The sequence below is a fragment of the Mugil cephalus genome, chromosome 1 (assembly GCF_022458985.1).
Source record: "Mugil cephalus isolate CIBA_MC_2020 chromosome 1, CIBA_Mcephalus_1.1, whole genome shotgun sequence".
Lineage (NCBI taxonomy): Eukaryota > Metazoa > Chordata > Actinopteri > Mugiliformes > Mugilidae > Mugil > Mugil cephalus.
Genome location: NC_061770.1, coordinates 28800202 through 28814776, shown reverse-complemented (window position 1 = coordinate 28814776; position 14575 = coordinate 28800202). Strand labels below are relative to the sequence as shown.

General features: G+C 38.3%; 2 protein-coding genes and 1 long non-coding RNA gene across 6 annotated transcripts in view; 2 read left to right on the top strand and 1 right to left on the bottom strand.

Annotated features, from left to right (window-relative positions):
- Positions 1-14575, top strand: part of LOC125009468 (high affinity immunoglobulin gamma Fc receptor I-like) — a 160549-nt gene that overhangs the window by 42830 nt on the left and 103144 nt on the right. The gene's annotated exons all lie outside the window — the stretch shown is intronic.
- Positions 1-14575, bottom strand: part of LOC125009659 (CD226 antigen-like) — a 62369-nt gene that overhangs the window by 46633 nt on the left and 1161 nt on the right. The window contains exons 2-4 of one of the 2 annotated variants that reach the window (XM_047587804.1): positions 12972-13301; positions 11400-11735; positions 9911-11154 (exon numbers count right to left, since the gene is read on the bottom strand). In XM_047587804.1, the coding sequence (XP_047443760.1) occupies positions 10955-11154; positions 11400-11735; positions 12972-13301 (866 nt within the window). In that variant the 3' untranslated portion in view covers positions 9911-10954. Of the gene's footprint in view, positions 1-9910; positions 11155-11399; positions 11736-12971; positions 13302-14575 lie in introns of those variants that run through there. The other variant, XM_047587813.1, reaches the window with a different exon arrangement.
- Positions 1429-6217, top strand: LOC125010330. 3 transcript variants are annotated; one of them, XR_007113047.1, is made up of 10 exons: positions 1430-1560; positions 2147-2374; positions 2471-2594; positions 3011-3394; positions 3504-3586; positions 3674-3905; positions 3987-4306; positions 4508-4881; positions 5141-5259; positions 5383-6217. It is a non-coding gene; the product is annotated as an uncharacterized LOC125010330 (long non-coding RNA). The 3 variants fall into 3 exon arrangements; XR_007113046.1 differs by having other exon boundaries at positions 1429-1560; positions 3504-3564; positions 3987-4881; XR_007113045.1 differs by having other exon boundaries at positions 1429-1560; positions 3987-4881.

The window sequence follows — 14575 nt, the reverse complement described above, 5'->3', positions numbered from 1 at the left end:
GTAATCAAGACTGTCGTTTATTGGTTCATTTGTTTGGCATTTCATTGAAAACATCATTCAAATTGACAAATCATTACTCAGATAATCTATACCAAACAATATGTAATATGAAATATCAACTACACGATATATATAATAAAACGGCTGAGGATGCATTATTTCGGCTAAAAACTCATTTCTATGAAGGGGGTGAAAAGACTATTAGCGAGACAATTAAGACAACAGGATAATTCCAACAACATTCAAGTGATTAAGAGGGATAATGGAGTAGTAACCTCATCAAAAGAAATGAATCAGGTTTTTAGAAAATTTCATGAAAATCTCCCATTCCGGAAAGTCACTACATGGAGGCATTTGAGAGGGGCTCACTACCTGGTACGTTTAATGATGCTTTAATGTCTCTTATTCCTAAAAAGGACACAGATGCCTCTGATCCATCTAATTTCAGACCTGTGAGCCTTCTTGGGGTGGATTGTAAGACTTTGATTGGATTGTAAAACCTTGGTGTCACGTTTAGAGAAAATACTTCCAGACATTATACATGGAGATCTAGTAGGTTTTATTAAAAAAAGGTCCTCAGTTGATAACATGTGAAGGCTCATACATCTGATGTACATGAATTGCTCTAATCCAGTACCAGTGGCAGCATTTTGCTGCTGAGAAGGCTTTTGACTGGGTGGAGTGGGGGGTTCCTTATTTTGAAGCTCACACTGCTCAAAAACTTTTATGCGACAAAAAGAGACCAAGGATTAATATAAAAGATATATGGTCACCAAGGGAAATAGGAGGTATGGGCCTACCTAGTGTAAGACTATATAATCTGTCATTTGAAACGTCTAGATTGATAAAACATTGGAAGGGGATAGATCAGGAGCTGAGCTGGATCAAAATTGAAAGGGAACTAACTAGCACGTTTGAACCTCTGGATGTCCTCTCACATGCTGTAACAACGTCTGGACATAATTATTCTTCAAACCCAGTGTTGTCTCATTCTAAAGCAGTCTGAAGAGAAATTCATATGTGTAAGAATAAATAAAAACTTCAATGACAAAAAACATAAAACATCACTCAGGATTCCAACTCACACACAATCTTTACTTTTTTCATCATGCATCATGCACCTTAGGTTCCAATTATAGCGTCTGTTCACCTCTTCATATAACTTCAGCAACTACACTCCATGAGTCTTCATTAACTCACCAATGGACATGTTACATTTATTTGCTCCCAGTAATCATGGTTTACTAGTGTTATAGAAGCTTCAGTGCTGAATGTAACTCATAACAACTCAAACCTCTGTCGACCTTCATAGGTTCAGCTCAACTCTCCACATTCACACATCATAAATACACACTCACGTGTAATAGCGTGTAGTACACCTGCCGGTCCCTGGGACACTGCGTGTCAGTGTCGCGTTGTTGTTTCGCACATGCGTGTGGAGGACACGCTGACATGAACGTGAACGCGCTCTACCAGCAGGTGGCAGTCTTTATGTCATTGCCAACAACTGATAAGAAGCAGAGGAAGAAGTCAGACGTTTTTCCAGATCCCGACCCACCGGTGAGTTGATGATATGTTGCTGATTTTCATTTCTGTGTAACTTTTGTTGGAGATGTTTTTGGCCTGTGTGTCTTATCGTGTTAATTAGATTTGATGAGAAGATTAAACTGGAGGAGTAGACTAACGTTATTTGGTTAGCAAATGCTAGCTATTTTAGCAATTAACTTTACTACTAACGTCGCATGAAAGTGTTTTTCAGCTTAAAATTAGTAAGAGGGAATCTTTATTAATGTCAACATTACGTTACGAGAGGTGAACGAGTCACCTGAACGCAGTTCAACTTCCGTATTACACATACTAATGCGTATTTTAAAGGGATTAAACATATCACTGTACATTACTTTACATATTCCTACAAGTTAGTTGTGCAGCCACAAGCTTATGTGTAAACGTCATATTTAATTCATTTTGATGAATTCATTACAACCCTGTAGATCTGTGATGTCCACAATATCCAGTTTTTTGCACGCATGCTTGTAGTTGACACGATGGAGATGTCTAAGAATTCAGTATTTTCTCTTTGTGGAATCCAGAAAGTGTTGCTGCAAGAGAATTCACCATGTTTTTATCTTCTTCTTTCCAACAGCTCCCGTGAATATCACCACCTCCTACCCTCACACTCACCTCTCCTTTGCTTTTTATATATATATATTAAACCAACGGCTCTTTTAAGAGCCACACCTGTACTGCTCTCTCTCTCTCTCTCCCTCTCTCTCTCTCTCTCTCTCTCTGTTTATCTGTGGCTGATGAGCACGACAGTGTGAAGGTGGATGATGCTATTTTCCTAGCAGACTTGTTTCTGGCTGAATTAAGAGTGAGTCTAAAGTACTTGTGATAAAACTAACATGCGGCAATTTGTAAGTGTTCTGAATTTCAGTGTTCTCATAGAATGCTCACTTTTTCCTTCAAGGAAGAAGAAGCACCTGCTGAACGTAGTAAGGCTACGCTCCGGTGGGTGGAGAGAGATGCAGATGGTCGTCGACTCGTAAAAAGAAGTAGAAGTGGAGAGACGAGGAAACGTGTAAAGGCTACAGGTAGTTCATGTCCTGCACAAATAACCGACTTTACTAAAATATTTGTCTATGATGTCAGTCAAGGCCAAAGAGGTCACACGTTGGATCTGTTACATTTGTTAAAATATGTTTTCCAGGACCGGAAACATCTTTACACTACATATGCTCAAATGACAAAAACTGTAATGCCAAACAAATACAAAGAAATGGAGTTGAACCAGCCTTTTAACTGCTATGTTATAATATGTACTGTATATTTTATACAGATTTTCTTTTTCGTCTTTCCTCTTTATCAATCTTTTCAGTTTCTGTTGCCTCTGGGAAAGCTTCTACTTCTTATTCTACTACTTATTAATTGTAAATCAGTATTAATTAAACTGTGATTAACTTAGGACAAAGTGTGAAGGAATGTTTATATTGTTTTATCGGTGTTTCAGACACTGAGATGCAGAACTTGAAGGATATCCTGACAACAGCAAATGTTCTGAATATGGAAGAGCAGCCTTCAGCCTCCACATCATGGTGCTTGCGTCAGTCTGCTGCTCAAGACGAGTGGCGGAAAGCACGGTCCTACCACCTCAACAGTTTGCTGTCCTGCAGTGAGGTCCCTTAAAGGAAGTGCTGTCACTGCACCTGTCCGGCCATAGGTGGCTGCAGAGACTGTTTACCAGACGAGTGGCTGTGTATGAAATGTGACGTACGCATACACACAAAACTCACACTCCATAACCGGGAGTCTTGCATTGAGGCACTTTACAAACCCATTAAGCCAACAGTGTGCTGTGTAGAACAGGATGGCACATACCGTCTGGTCAATCAAGGTATTCTTCTTTTTGATAAAGGGCTTGATGTGATGTTTGACCTTTTCAGTTTTGATACTAATCTCAATTGAATACATTTTTATCTTTTCAATGCGACTGTTGCCTACAGTGAGACCTTCCCAGCTGTGCACCTGTTCCAGAAAACATCATTGAGTCAGCTGGTCCAGCAGGTATCTTGGTTTTTCATAAATGGTATGGGCTAAAATTTATATTTTATTTTTTTGTTAAGTTGTATGTCTCAAAATAACCACATTTTATTCCAATTCTTTTTGTTTTTAGGCTGGTATGATTTGCACATTCCAAACTTGTTGTGCAGATTGTGTCTGACACAGTGGAGACCTGACAGAAGTGACCTTATAAAGAGCGGCTACTGGCCAGGAACTGTAAATGCTGAGACTTTGTTTTCAGTTGATGTCTTCAGCACATTTGAAGAAATGAAAACTGTTGCTCCCAGTTTGTCCATCAAGCTTTTTTGCAGATGTTAGAGAGGAGAACTACTCACTTTGGAAGGGTAAGTTCAGTGCGAACAATAGTTGCAGAGAGAGATTGGAGAATATTACTGTAGCTGTTTCATGTACCTTCAAATTGACAGGCTGGGAAAATACATGGAGACGTATTCCAGAGAAGCTTCCTGGAGTATACATTCTGCCAGTTCCAGTGTGACAATATGGCCTGTGTTGAACAGTTCACCTGCCCTGCATGTGCACCAAACATGCTGGCTCTCTGTGCAGATGGCAACCGACAGTCAAAGGATGATTCATTTACACTTTTTAAATTTAACTGAGTAAATAATATCTGAGACCCATGAATATAATTGTTTTTCTTTTCTCATTAAGGTCAGAGGAGCCACTTTCATTTCAAAGGACAGTGACGTACAGCATTTTGTTGAGGACGTCCAGAGCAAAGTTAAAAGTGTTGTAGTATTTGCACTGTTATTTAAATACATTAAATGGCCAAACTTTTGAGATATATGACTTTATTTAATAGTTTAAGTCGTCAAAGCCAGTTGTTGTCTTGTTAAGATAATATAATATAATATAATATGATATAATATAATAACAAGTATTTAAGTTAAGGAAATCTCAGTTTTAACTACAGTATTTTCTCATCTAGACTGCTGGCAGAGGAATCTGTGGAGCCAGTCAGTGATCTGCTGCACGAGAGACTCCCACGAATAGCAAGCAAGCTGGACGAAGAGGGCCTTTTTTGCATTCTGCCATCTGATATCTGCATGCACAGATATGTATATCATTTCTGCGGTTTCTAACTTTATAGATAGCAACAAAATTCGACACGTGCGTCGAAGGAAATTGAGGGAAGGGGAGAAGAAACTGCTGGAGACAATCAAGCTCTATAATGAGCAGGAGTCTAATGAGGAGCAGATGGATGTGGCGAAGGTGGAGAGCAGACTTTCCATGGTTGGAGGAGACGGTGGGCCGGATCTGATATGGCCATGGGAAGTGGGACGATTTTTCTCTAAAGCAGTTGTGAGTCTGTGATCATGATTGAAAAACATTGATGATATGATATCATACAGGTATCCCACACCTGTTCTTGCTCATTTTGAGCAGCTGTGGTGCCTTTGAGTTTCATTTCTACACTTTTCAAATACTTGTTGACATTTGGATCTTTTTGTGTATGTATGTATAGCTCAAAGTTTTGAATGTTGAATGTTTGTATTACTTCAGAATCCAGCAATGTCCTCACAAAGAAAAAGATTTTTGATGTATACATGTCAAAAACCAGGCTTCAAGAGGAAAGGGTCATCGTGCTGAGGGAGATGAGACAGCACTGCACCTACCTCAGAGGTCTGGCTGAGAACATCAGGGCTAAGATGTCAGAAATGTCTACTGTCAGGAGCAGTGGTAAGTTAACTTTTATCTCCTGTGGCAGAATGTAAATGATTTGTAATTTCAGTAAAGTGACTAAAGGTCTAATTGAACATCACAAACTCACTAAAATTATGCCTTTTATATTTTTCCTTCTAGGAAGTTTAAGTGAAGTGGGACATTGTGGGCTGCGGTGTCTTCTTTGGAAAAGGCTTGCCGATGTGGATGAGAAGTTCCAACTTGTTATTCGTATAGTTACAGCCAGGCCCTGGGACCAAATGCTGTATTTTTCCAGGAGGACTGGCCCCAAGAGTCTCAGAAAGAACTGGATGAGAGTTCAGATGACAGTGATTTGGAGGCAGTGTAAATCTGTGCTCATCTGCAATCTCAGCGCACAACCCTCCACACATCCCTCAGTGAATCCATCAGGGAAACATCTTGTCGGGCAGAGAGTTGATATTTCCTGACTGGTGGCAGAAAGGACTTATAGTACATCTCCACTTCCAAGCCTTTATCTTTTCACCAGCAGCACGGCAGCCATCTAGGCACCTCTTCATCTCAGCCCAAACAAGGTGGCATCCTCCAGATCTGCTTCTCCCCACAGACGTATCCAACAGTACTTTATAAAATACAACAAAAACAGAAGGTTGAGGTACCAGACTTTGCTGCTACCAATTGAAGCACATGTTCTGGAAAGTATCATTTGATCAATCTAGGAAAAGGGACAACTAATCGAGTTGGAAAACAGTTGTTAGTTGCAGTCCTGTTTTATTGTGGCATCTATTTGTTGTATCCTTTTTTATTATAATACACTTTGTTTTATTGGACTATTTTAAAGTGTGTTATCAATGCTTTTCTTTTAATAAAGGAATTGTATACCCTTATACTGGATGTATTCTATACTGTGTGTTCCAGTATGATGTCAGTATGATCAGTCTTTGGAATGCTACACCTGTTGTTGCTTTTTCAAATAAAACAGTTGTGAGCTAGGAAAGTGTGTGACCTTCATTACCCTCATGCTGACACTGAGCATAATCCTGATACAATTAGCCCTTATATTCTTAATCATCAAAGATAATCCTTTAAGACGGGGGGAGGGGTTAAAGAGTTTTTTATTAGTCATATTATATAAATGACAAAAATTAATATATTGAATAAATTTGATCACTAAATATCCCCTAAGATATGTTTGATTTCATCCAGCTTGGCCCAGAAAGACGTCTTTGGATGTTCACCTGAGACAGCCATGGCTGAGAGATGAAAATTAAACTTTGTCGTAGGACAACAGTGATGACATCGTTTGAAAGGTCTTGACCTGGGGAGTAACATATGTCAGTATGAGAGTTGTGGGCGGGTCCTGCTCCTCAGGTGTGCCCTTTGAACCTTGTACCTGAGACACATTTGAAGTCTTACTGTTCAACAACAAAACATGCTACAGACACAGGGTCAACAGTTTTGGAAGATTATTGACCTATACTATGATACCTGAGGGCAAACTAATGGGTGGCGCTATTGACTAGTGTTGAAACCTTGAAAAAACCTGATTTCACCTTCTTACCAATGACAAAGATGAAATCTGATCAAACAGTTGTGCTCCACAGGCCCTGAAGTAAAGTTTGCTAAGATCACAGTCACAATTTTACATAATAGAGAGAAAACATCAGAACTACAAATTAAATGGCGCGACAAGCTGTTGTGTATTGTGACTCAGAAAAAAATGTAGTTCCTGAATTCTTCTTCGGGGTTAGGATGTTGATATTAGGTTTCGGAAAACATATATCTACTCATTTCCAAACAGAAAGGTATATTCCCAACCTATATATTTATATTTTGAGTAGAGATACGTTATTAATAGTAAACCTTTATTTTTATTAGTGCTATTTTTGGCGTGGTTTTACTGCTTTTACGTGGAAGTTTTATCCCACTGAAAAGGGGTGTGTTCAATGACATACAGTGTTCAGCAACGTTTCAAAACACATCGTCCCACGACCTATTTTCTTATATATGTATATAAACACATGATATACAATCGTGGAAATATTCATGCGTTGATAAATGTTAACGTTATGTTTAAAAGAAAACGTTAAAAACAAAGTGGAGAAATATATGTATGGTGTGTAAATTATCTGTATGTGCAACAAAAAACAAAAGAATCTCATTTCAGCAAGGCAACGTTTTTATTATTAACAGTGCACATTTTAAGAGACACTTGTGTTATTCAACAAGTCTCAAAATAACCCAAACAGAAACAATGCATACACTCCATTCATGGGCATAGCAGGGGCTTGAAAACCTTCCTTCACTGCCAAGCCGAACTCAAAGGGAACGCGACCAAACTTGATGGTTCTTGAACGACGCTTCTTATAAGGCCCGCCTCTCGCTGGTGGGGACCAATCACCAGGCTGTGTCTGCTCAGTTTCTGTACTGCATCACACAACGGTCGTGGAGATGATCAGTTGAATCACAGTTTTCTCTCTAATTTTCATAAGTCAAAATCTTATTAAGACATTCACCACATGACATTTCACATTGTTATTGTAATCATCCGAGCAAATCATAATATAATATAATATAATATAATATAATATAATATAATATAATATAATATAATATAATATAATATAATGTAATATAATACAACCAGTATGCTTTTTATACTTATATATTTGACCAAATGTAGATATAATTAATTAAAATGATAAACACATAAGAATTATTTTATTCATCACTAAAGGGAAATTCAAAAGTCTGTCAGCTCATTAATTGATCGAATAAGTGTAATGTGTATTATATAGTAGTGGTATCTCCAAGAGCAATGTACCAATGATATTAAAGAAGATTTAATTTGATATTTCTTTATTTTTTGAACACTCAATTAAGAAAGAACAAATAACAAAACAACATACTGTATTTAGACTTTGGTAGACTTTAATGAAACACAAGGGAAATTGCTCTGTCACAGTAGCTTAGTTGTGCATAAAAATGCAAACAACGATAAAATAAAGTACAAAAAAAAAAAAATTTAACTTTAATCTAGTGCAATGAAAATAAAAATAATATAAGCAATAGTTTACAGATTTAGCATATGAACAAATGTAAAAAAAATAGGAACAATTTACAGTGTTCATTAATGTTACCAGACCATTGGTGAATAAGAAAAGAAGAAGGGCTTAGTTTTAGGGCCGAGAAGATTTGAAGGGTTGCAGCTTCGGTGCAAAAGTAAAAAAAAAAAAAAAAAAAAAAAAAAGAATTCGCATTATTAACTTTTATTATTATAATTCTTTGGCTTTCCAGAGTCTAGATATATAAATCCCCCGTATATGTCATGATGTTGTTAAACCCAGAGGAGGTTACTATGAAGAAAGAAAAGCTTAAATACCTGATAATTATAGTAAAAATGTCTCCTGATAAGTTACTCTATACATCATAATATTTTTTATTTTGATTCAAAGTTATACCAATGAAAGTATGATCTTTTATGTACAAATTTGATGTTGCTTCCAAACTTTTGGCCTGTAGAAAGGAGAGCATTACAATAGTCGATACGACTGGAGATAAAAGCATCAGAGAGAAACGGGTGGACTCTGGCTGTGTTCTTGAGCTGCTAAAATCCACTTTTTACCATGTTTTTAATGTGAGGGATAAAACCAAGCTCAGAGTCAATAATAACACCCAGGTTTTTACCTCTTCTCAGGGAAACATAGACATTGTCTGTAATTTAGGTAAAACTTTGTCTCTCTGAGCCTCAGGACCGATAACTAAAACCTGACTTCTGTCCTGGTTGAGCTGTAGGAACTTCTCTGCCATCCACGTCTTAATATCTAAAAAACAATAGAAGAGGACATCGATTGGTTTTTAATGGAATTTAATGTTTTCTATTTTTGGTAGTTTTAAATTCCCACTATCCTATTGCCACTCACTGTCCACACAAAAAGAAACACACAATTACTAATAAATAAATAAAAGACACAATACGGATGTTTGTCAAACTTCACTTCCTGTTTTAGAGAAGAGTTTGTGTGATTAGTTGATTCGTTTTACTGGTTTTCTTCTGTTTTAGGTCAGAAATAAGTGAAGTGCAGGATGAAAGTCACAGACTGCAGTTTTCCATATTGACCTGAGGGTGGTGCTGTTGTCTCTCTGTTACAGAGATTCCAGTCGGACTACAGAGGAATACAGAATCTCAACATTACTGACTATAATAAAGTGTTTCCATGGAAACCAGCTCAGGGAGCAACAAGAGAAGCATCAGTCTGCTCTACTTTAGATGTTTCATTTCATTTCTTTCATAGAAATATTTTTCCAGTCTCAAGTTATCATATTTTATCATATTTTACATTGATTAACACTTGCTATTCTTGTATCAAGTAAAAATATAGTGGCCACATATTTATGGATATTATTTTAAACAAATCATCACTGTTTTCCACTCAGCCCTTAAACAGAACTAGTTATCTGTCTCTTTGAACAGGGTTGTGTTTCTCTGTTGTTTCTCAGTGTTTCACTTTAATTGACCTGCCTCAGAGTCCAGTGACTACACCGTGTTCTCTTTAAGATACCAGCCTCTTTACACAACAGTTCAGTTGGAGGTCTTTCTAGGAATCCCAGACTCTCCTGTGCACGGTGTCAGTGCCCAAAACCTGGTTTGAGGAAAGACTGTTGGGATCCAACTTGAAGGACCAAATAGTTATGAGAATTCATAAGACTTTATTTGACTGAAAGACTTTATTTATCCCTGTGGGAAAGTAGAACATTTACAAATCAAGAACAAATTGTCATCATATAGGTCACAACAAACAACAGTGTAAGAAATTTTATGTTTACTCCCTGAGACAAATACGAAGACAATACAAGTAACAATAAAAGCACAAAGAAATGAAATATTCAATGTATCATGTAGATAGAAACTGGCAGAAGCAACATACAAACAACTGAATCAAATCATGAGGCACACAAGTTAAACTATAACACAATCAATTAGTGGACGTGGTAGTAACCAGGATGTAGAGGATCACAGATGATGTTACAGCTTGACAAGGTCAATGAATCTCAGAGAAAGTCATTGAACATGTTTCATGAGTCTGAATGTAGGAGGAGCTTTGTTGGACTGATTCCAGATCAGATTAGAGCTGATTCAACTGGTTCAACAGCTTCTACATTCAGCTCACAAAACATTATAAACATTATTATCAATAAAGACACAACTAAGACATTTAGGAAGAGCTGAACTGAAGCTGATCACCACTGATATCTGACTCTGTCAATGTCAGCTTTAAATACACAGCTTCATTAAGAACAACATTAGACTGCTCCTTTAATTACAGTCTGTCTGAACTTTACATATATCGTATTAGATTTTTACAAAAACTACAAAAAACAAAGAATAAAAACTTGAATTCAAGAGAGTAAAACATTCACCACTTATCAGGACTCTGTGTCACTGATGTTTGTTCAAACCAAGATGTTTTAAGGATTCTGGATTAATATTAAAATGAATGAAAGATTCTTTGAGCAGATTGTTTCTCTGACTGAGTGTTTCCTGTGTGGATCCAGTTCTGCTGTTTGCTGAGTGGAGGATGATGGTGTTGGAGGTCAGCTGCTACAGTGGTTGCTCATGTCTGCTGGATGTCCAGCATTGTTACCTCCTGTCTGTCCTCAGGTCCTCTGAAGAACTAGAACCAGCAGCAGGACACTCAGAGTCCAGCTGGAAACTGATCCCAGACATTTAAAGCTACTTTGTATCAGGATCAGGACCAGGAGGAGGATGGTATGGACCAGGATGTCTACGTCTTCTGAAGATCAGAAAACCAACAACAACAACAAGAACAGCAGCAGCAACTATCAGACCGACAATCAGACCAACAGATCCATCCTTGTGTCCTCCCTCCTTGTGTCCTCCCTCCTCCTTGTCTCCTCTCTCCTCCTTGTGACCTGCAGACAGAAGCAGATGTGAGGTGTGAGGGAGCTGATGAGTGAAGAACAAACTGCTGTCAGACATTATCTACATCACTCTGATCACATGACTCAGACCAGCTGTTTTCTAGAAAGTCTCATCAACAACATCTTTGTAAAAGTCAAACATCTGATCTGAGATCTTTCTCTGTCACATCAACAACCAGGAAGCAGCTTCACCTCTGATCAGAGACAAACACACAAACTCAACAACACTCACTCACCTGGTGGAAATACATCCAGTCTGATGATGCTGATGGAATCAAGGAATTTCTTGATGATGTTTTTTTCTCTTTGGTCGACGTAACACTCATATGTTCCACTGTCATCAGTTGTCACATCCTTCAGAATCAGAGACACGTCTCCATCCTTCATCTGTCTGTCCTGTAGATCCACTCGGTTCTTCAAAGTAACAAACTTCTCATCACGATATAAAAGGAGCTCTTCTTCTGGCTTTGGATCAGTTTTGCTCCACTCCACCACTGAGACAGGTTCATTGTTCAGAGCTTTACATGGTAGAGAGACAGTTTGTCCAGATTCAGCTCTGATGGTTCCTCGTTCTGAAGGAAACAACACAGAGCAAAGAGGTTAAAGGTCAACATGCAGCAGTCAGTCAGTGGGAGGAGCTACTAAAGAGAGGACACTGGTCTCTGCAGGACTGGACCAGTTTCTCTTTTAATTCCAGTTCTTGGACTAACTCAGTCATTGAGGAATCAGGACTAAACCAGTTCACCTTGATGGAGAACACAGAGCTTCTGAGTTTAATTCATTATTTAACAGAAACCAGATCATTGTGTGTATGAAGTGATGGTTCTATACTAACAGTGTAATGAATCCATTCATCAGTGGTTTATCTGACAGTGTTTCATGGTGTCATTTTAGATTCACAGTCATCTCCTGTAGAGGTCTGTTACCTGGAATCAACCTGCCCCCACCCACACCTCCCACAGCATCAAAGTCACACCAGATTAATAGGGAACAGTGTGCAGGACGACAAAAACCTTCACACTGATAAAACACGTTTTCTTTTTCTGTTAACACCATGCTGCCCCTGGATCAGGTATTTGATGGATACTGAATAAAGGAAGAATAGTGAGTTGACCAGGGGCGTCACTAGTCTTTAAGAACAGGGGAGGCAGCTAACAAAGACTGAGGATTTATTTACTGTTATTATTTCAATCTGTTTTGAAACACAACATAGACGTGTGACTTTCACTCACCACACCATAATTGTTTGCTCTAAAATATTAGATTACACATGTGACTAAAACAACCGCAGTTTCAAGCCCTGAAAAATATAACTTCATTCCTTGAATTACATTATGAATGGACTGAATAAAAACTCACTAAAGGGGCTCACTCTACCGTACACTGGGAAACTGACAGATTTCTGATCACATTTAAGTCTTCGATGACAGGTTATATGATTATTTATTTAAACTGATATGCTGGCCGCTTTATATTGAATTTGCCAGCATTATGTTATATATATATGTATATATATATATATATATATATATATATATATATATATATATGTATATATATTTTTTATTTTTTTGAAATAAAACAACACCAAACCATTTAGGGGGGCTTAAGAATATTTTAGGGGGCTTCAGCCTCCCTAAAACAGGCCTAACGACGCCACTGGTGCTGACTTCTAGAAAGTCTCATCAGCAACATCTTTGTAAAAGTCAAACATCTGATCTGAGATCTTTCTCTGTCACATCAACAACCAGGAAGCAGCTTCACCTCTGATCAGAGACAAACACACAAACTCAACAACACTCACTCACCTGAAACTACGTGCAGTTTGATGATGGTGATGTTACCAGCATCTCTCTTCCTGCGCTTTGTTTTAGTTTCAACATAACACTCGTATGTTCCACTGTCATCAGTCGTCACATCCTTCAGAATCAGAGACACGTCTCCATCCTTCATCTGTCTGTCCTGTAGATCCACTCGGTTCTTCAAAGTAACAAGCTTCTCATCACGATATGAAAGGAGCTCTTCTTCTGGCTTTGGTTCGGTTCTGCTCCAGTCAACAATGATGACAGGTTCATTGTTCAGAGCTTTACATGGTAGAGAGACATTCTGTCCAGGTTCAGCTCTGATGAATCCCCGTTCTGAAGGAAACAACACAGAGCAGAGAGGTTAAAGGTCAACATGCAGCAGTCAGTCAGTGGGAGGAGCTACCAAAGAGAGGACACTGGTCTCTGCAGGACTGGACCAGAGGACACCAGAGGACAGAAGTAATAAAAGTCTTGAGTTGGTGATAGAACAGGAACCTGAACGTGTTGAGATGAACATGTAGATGGATCTAACTGTTGATGTTTCCATTAAAAGAACCAGTAACAATCAGCTCTGTGATGGTTCAACATCTGTAACAGTATGAGTTCTACCAACTGTTCTATGTCATCAAAGAACAGACACTAGACTCCAGGAAATGAGCAGGAGATAAACTGTTGTGTGAGGATCAGTGTGTTGGTGTTTATGATCTGTCTCATTCTGACACATCTACATCAGCAGATCAGGCTCAGCCTGAGGAATGACATGTATGTCTTCAGCTTTACACACAAATACACACAACACAAAGACACAACACATGCACACAGGTCCCTGCAGAGGAAGCTGGGTCAAAGTGACTTGAGGAAAATGATGAATACTAATGTTGTGCAGTGTAAACTGTCTCCTAGAACATGTGGTTCTCAACTGGTCTGGCTTCTGGACCCACCATCGCCCCTTAATGACTCAAAGCCACAACCCACATCTAAGAAAATGTTCAACTTCTCAGATTTACTGAATATAAAGAATGTGCAATTTAATCTGAGACAGTAGAATAGAATATCACAGGATAAAAACACAAATGTAATAATAAAGTCAAACAACCAGCAGGTGGCGAAGCTAATGAGGGAACTATTCCCTTTATGCTCAGCTAACTACATTTAAATTCAAACCAAAAACTCTTCATTTCACTAACTTGATTGATCCAAACCTTACACTCAAGGAGCAAAACATCAGACCAGAAAGCACCACTATAAGCACAAGGTCAGCTTCACACTTTTTGCAAACCAATGCACACAGTGATCTGCAAACGCTAATCACACATGTACACATTAAACACAGCGTTAGACACAGGTGGACATCAGGTTGTCACTTCCACCCATTAGTCAATTAGTTAAACACATCTACGAGATTCACTAACATCACTGATAGACACAACACTCAGGGTTAAGCAGTATAACAGACACCAGGTGTGTTCATGCCACTGTGGGTTTTCATACATTTTCATACTCCAAATATGAAGCGTTATCTGAGGACCCACTCATTGAATACATAACAATGTTCAATTAAAACTGTTCAGTGTCTTCTTCCAGCATTAATCATTAGTCTGACATGA